The 6,000-nt window shown below is 42.2% G+C and overlaps 1 protein-coding gene across 38 annotated transcripts in view; it reads left to right on the plus strand.

Annotated features, from left to right (window-relative positions):
• F13A1 (coagulation factor XIII A chain) overlaps positions 1–5,375 on the plus strand; it is a 274,375-nt gene extending 269,000 nt beyond the window's left edge. For all 38 annotated transcript variants that reach the window (XM_082286988.1, XM_082286997.1, XM_082286989.1 and 35 more), the window contains one exon: positions 3,487–5,375. In XM_082286988.1, coding sequence (XP_082143114.1) covers positions 3,487–3,631 — 145 coding nt within the window. In that variant the 3' untranslated portion in view covers positions 3,632–5,375. The remainder of the gene's footprint in view (positions 1–3,486) is intronic.
• The last annotated feature ends 625 nt before the right edge of the window (positions 5,376–6,000 follow it).

Below are 6,000 nucleotides of genomic sequence, written 5' to 3' on the forward strand. Positions count from 1 at the left end.
TCAAGACACAAAATGTGTGTTGTTTGCAGAGCCTGCTGGCATAACTGTGGCATGTGTGTGAGCACACAGCTCCCCCCAGTAGCTCCACTGCACAGGGCTGCCCTGGCATACAGGTGTGTTCCCAGCACAGGGCACTCCCAGACCTGAGGAAAAGGAAAGCCACCTTCATTATTCTCAGAGTCACGCGTCACGCTGACACCATGATACCCCTACGCTAAGCAAGTTGTAAATCCTCTTTCCATTTGAGTTCAGTGTTATGATCTTAGCATTAGCCAAGGGTATATAACGGAGAAACTTGGAAAATTTTGAGGCTATTGCTTACTCCTGGGCATCTATCTGTCTGGGCTTAGTATCTATCATTACCTGAGCTGATGGTCCCCAGGTGTGTGCAAAAGGAGTTTGAAAAATTGCCAGTGCTTCAGCAGCTGCATAAATTGTCAGCATCCTCTGCAGCCAGCAGGGGAGGCCTGAGCCTGACTACGCCTGGGACAAGGATAAAAAGATCAGAACCAATCTCCAGAGTGGAGCTGATAGAAAAATGACTGTGAAAGGGCAACATACTGTGTTTGCTTTGTGCACATGGTATGTCACAGGTGCTGCTGAGCATGACTCAGCATGGTCCACAAGAGTTACACAAGTTGTAGCAATAGCCATCATTGCTGCCCAGCCGTGACAGCCTCCCCTGTTGTTCTGCATCCTTTTTCATCCAAAAGCTACTGTGGACTGCCCTCACCTTCAAGGATGCAGAAATTATCAGGTGCATCAAAGGCACAAGAGTTACGGGAGAAAAATGACTCATGGAACACACGTCATTTTCCTTAGAGTCACCATGTTTTCCCCTTTTCAGTAATGCCCTTGGCAACATTTAAAATGGAAATGGATCAGCTTAGTAATTTTAAGATTTAACTTCTCTGAGATGAATGTAGGATGCAGGTGATACACACAGAGGACAGAGCAAGGGGCAGTTGTAGTTTATTTAAATAATAATCACATTTGTCTCCATGCATTCAAAGTGATAAATGGCTCCAGTGTGGCGATGGCTCAGCATATTATACGGAATCATTCATCACTGAGTTCTCTCCCAGGAAAATCAGATCAGGGTGGCTTTACCCCATTTGCAAAGAGAATTAAACACACTCTAGGCTTTCCCCACCCTTCCAACATTTCCCTGTTTACCAGGGACTGTTTCATATGGGGTGGAGCTATTACAGTTCTTTGTGGGGAAAGGTTTTTTGACCTCTGTGTACTTTTAAGGTAGCTTTTCTGTATCACTTTAGCAGCTCCACAAAACTGGTCATGTGTGACCCGGCTGATACAACATTACTCTGGCAATGTAACGGCCTGGGGGCTTCAGTCTTGACCATTCATAACGTCTATATATAGATATAGATACTGATATTTAGTTATTAGGCTCAGACAGATGAGGAGCATGAGTTATGGAAAAGCCTGTGGCAGCAGCAATTCCTACATGGGGCATAGTCTTTGCATGACAAATGAGAATTAACCAGGCAGTGATGGATAGCACTAAAAGGATTATAGCCAAGCATACTATCACACTAGCAGGTAAGCCATTTTGGGTGTTTCTATATGTCAAAGCTAAGCCAGTATTAGCATTTGTAGTGAGAAGCAACTTGTTTTAGAATTAGAACAGTAGAGAGGCAGGAAAAGGTAGGTTTGGTTTCCCAGCACAGCTATTGTCTTCCTGCATGTGCACACACACACACACACATACACATATATATACACACACACATATATGTATTTGTACTGAGATGATAGTACTAGAAAACAAGGATGGTAGTGCTACCCTCTCTCACTGGAGCACTGCAAAGCTGTGGCCTAAAAACCTTAATCCTTAGAGAATCTGGCCCCCCAACTGCTCAAGAAGTGCTCAAGAAGTCGGCACAGCAGACTTGTAGAATAACTTCTTCACTTTCCATTCAGATAATTCCTTGCAGATAATTCCCATAAACTCGAAAAGATATTTTACCTTCTTCAGCATTTGAAGTCATTGTTTTATCATGATGCCATTTTAGGGGGCATCTGGTGAATGCAAGCCAGCCAGCTGAGGGGAACAAAACCTCTCATTGATAACAAAAATAAAAAGAGTGAAAACACTTGCTGGAAGCAGTCTGCACATGCTCACATCAAAAATATGACCTTCCTCTGCTTGTTTTTTCTAAAACTGGGTACATGCCCCAAGGTACCTCTATCTGTATATGCAAAATGCAATGCAGTGCCATGTAGAGATATCTAAGGTAACCTCTAAGGAGCTGGAATACCTGTCATTTTACCAGGGGCAGGCTTGCACTGAAGCAAATACTCAGGTGGGAGGATTCCAGGCTAGCTCATTTAGAGCTAATTAAGGTTTCTTGTCTCATGGCAGCTTGTGCTAAGCCTGGGCAGACATTTCTGTCCTGACCCTGGCATAGGACATGGCACCTGAGAACCAAATCCTACCAGATGAGAATTTGAAACAGTGACTGATTTACAGGCTTGCTTTGCTCTCGCTTTGTTCAGTTGTTTTCAGGACACTGTAGCCACATGAGATAAGAACACTGCTTGAACTCATAACCCTCTTATTTAATGCTGAGGAAAAAATCATTCATTGTCATAAATAGCTCCCCACTACACTACTTTGTCCATTGGTTCCTCTGGAGCAGTTGTATCCCAGCATCCCCCAAACACAATCAATCAATCAATCAATCAATCAAAAATATCAGCCTTCAAAATCTGCACAGAGAACCTTGTGAAAGCACTGAGAAAACACAGAAACCCAATACCTGAGGCTGTCCATGCATCTTAATTGTAGCAAAAAAAAAAATTGAAAGTCAAGAGCAGTGGAGAATACCGTTGTTTTATATATGAGTTATCAGGAGTCATAAATAATGTAAAAGAGTAACCACCACCAGCAGGACTCCCAAGAATACTTTGTCTTGTTTGTATGGACATGAAGAAGTCATCTGAAGTGGCTGCTGAAGAGATCTGCTGATGTTACCCCTGTGGCAGGGTGGTTCAGGGTAGGAATGGCAGAGGGGTTCAGCATCTCATCAGCCCTGCATAGGGTTCACAGGGAATGACCTGGACACTTCATAGCAAGGACTTATCTAACCATTTAAGGAATCCCCACCAGGCTATAGGCTATAGTAAACAAGAAAAATTGAATGATAAATTAGAAAATATATATGTTAGATATAAAGAAGGTCATTCTGAAAGTGATCATGAGAGGAAGTGACAGAAAGCAGAAGAAAATGGATTCACTTCACAAATTTAAAATTAGCCTGGAGGAAAGGCTAGACAAGACTTTAGCAGGGTCAGTTCTGAGAGGAATAGAAGATAAGAGAGTAATTTATATAATGCTTATGAGGATGAGATAAAATATTTGAGACATGTTATACTATCCACCTTCAGTTTCTTCAGTTGTGTGTTAGGCTGAGAGCACTGGCTGACTGACCACAATATTGAAACTTTTCTTTTTTTATTCAGGAGAATCCCGATGAACTCTACATTGACCTGGGAAGTAAAATGCATCCCAATGCGACCAGGTTTACGAAAGCTGATTGCAAGCCTGAGTTGTGATGCTTTGAGGCATGTGTATGGTGAGCTGAATATCCAGATTCAGAAACCATGAGCCAAGGTGCTTCCTTCTTCTCTCATTTAGCTGTCTTTCAAACTATCATGGTATGGGGTGGCTGAGGGAGAAGTATGAATCTGCTTATTGTTATTTTTGTCATCCTTGTGCTGAAAAAATTTGATAAAGCAAACTAATTGGTATGACTGGGAAGAGCATAAAAAAAGCACCTGGATGCCAAGTGATTTAAAATTAGATACATGTAATTAAAGGAAATTCTAGGTCATATTATTCCTGTAGTTCACTTGTATTTATGGTCTTTGGCATTAGTGCTGCAAGGGAATTTGAAAAGCTCCATTCGCCAGAGTAATCTGAACTTTAGTTTTAATTAAGGCCTGGTATTTCACTGAAAAGGGAAGAAAAAAAATAACCTAGTGTTATAAATTCTTAGACTGAATTACACAGCGCTATGGTAGATCATTCAGGCTGCAATAGAAACAGGTATTTCTAGCTAAAGGGTCTGCTTTATCTTACAAATTAATAATGTTCTGGTTCATGGAGAGCTCACTTTGCTGGAAGCATCTCTCAGGATGTTTTATCTCCAGAATATTCTCAGCCCCTTGTTTCGTTTTGCAGCTTCCCTATGCTGTTTCTCCTCCTCTTTCATGTGTGCAGGCACCCACACATACTCGCTTCATAGCCTCATCCCACCCCGTATGCTGTTGATATGTTGTTCCTCTACTTTGCTGGTTGAAAATCCAGAGCTTTTCTGCCTCTGCTCGGAGTTTATCACACAAAACCTGCCTTTGCTGGTCATATCTCTTGTGTATGATATGTTCTCTCCTCACCCTTCTCTGCCTTTTTTTCTCTCCTGAGCCCACCCTGTAGACCCATTTCCCATGAGTATGTCAGGGGTGTTTGCTGTCCCACAGCAGTCCAGGCTGGCAAATGGGATGAAGGAAAGCAGAGTGGAGCAGGGAGCCTGAGGGTCTTCTCCTGACAGTCCCACAAGCCTAGCCAATACCCTGCACTGGAGCTGGGTGAGACTAAAAATATCGGTATGAGTTTAGATTAAAACATGCCTGAAAGTTTCCAAGAATCATGGCTAAAGCAGAATGAAGATCTGTAACATGAGTAACCCCGAGAATACCGAGGGACAGAAACTCATCTGGGAAGGGAATAAAGATGTATCCTGAGAGCCAGAAACTTACACAAGCTGCAGCAACTCCTCCCCTCTGGCCACAGTGTCTGTAAGAGCATATTGGGTATTAACAGCACAGGGGAGCCAGCTGAGCTTCTAAACTTAAAAGAAACCTCTTGCTCTTTGAACACTGGGGCTTTACTCTATGGCCGTGTCATTTGGTGGTCTCAGTGAAAAGCAAGGGAGATGCCTTCCCTTCTGCTCCTCTTGTTGCTACACATTGCCCATGGTACCTCCTGCAAAACCTACAATCAGCTGTTAAAGTCTGGGGAGAGGAGAAATGCAGCTGCTCTTTTTACTGAAATGTGGGGAACAAAGCAAAAATTCATACCACCTCATATACTCTGGGAGTACCCCAGGATCCAGGAAACCAGGCTTTTGGGGGCTTTCACTTCAGACATGGCCACACCTTCATTTTATACAGCTTATGTGACCACATTAGAAACTTTGCAATGTCAAAGTCTCCCATATAAGTCCTGTGGGGTTGAAGAGACTGAACAGTGTGTTGCCAGTGCCAGGTGACAATCCCTGTTAGGTAATTAAGCAGTCTTACCAAGGTCTACATCTTCTAATAAAATTATCCATTTTGTGCTCTTGCATATAAACCTGCTTTCTATTCCAGACATTTTATAAATACAGTGTAATAAGAATTTAAAATAAAGCGTGTCTGATTGCACTTGTGTGTTGTGTTCTGTATTTTGATCAATTATTTCTACATAGTAGACACCAGCTGCTGCATCTTCATTGCAAAAATTTAAAAATTCACTTCTGAGCCATGCTAATAACAGTGTCTTTTTTGGTGCTAAGGAGAAAAACTTGTATTTATTTAAATGGAAAAAAAAATTACAGGCTCAGTTTAACTCTTTTCCTTTGTTTTTCCTTCTGTTTCAACAACTGACTACCTAATGAATTGGAGAAGGTGATGATTTCCAGAGAACATCACTAGTGCCAGGAAAAAGAATCCCTGGAATTTGCTTTAACTTGTCAGAGACCATTAAGGCACCAGTTTTCCCCTAATGAAACCTTACCTACATCCCATTACTAAGAAGTGCTTCTCTCAGCTAAGTATTTCAGGACTTTTACTGAGAGACATTAAGCTGAATGACCTTTGCCAAGAGACAGGGAGGATTTTTATTTATAGTTTATAGGTGGGTATATTGGAGTGAAGTGATGGCTGAGAACAGAGACCAGGGATGTCCACAGCCCTTGGCACCACCAGCCCACTCAC

The sequence above is a fragment of the Coloeus monedula genome (assembly GCF_965178545.1).
Source record: "Coloeus monedula genome assembly, chromosome: 1".
Taxonomy (NCBI): Eukaryota; Metazoa; Chordata; class Aves; order Passeriformes; family Corvidae; genus Coloeus; species Coloeus monedula.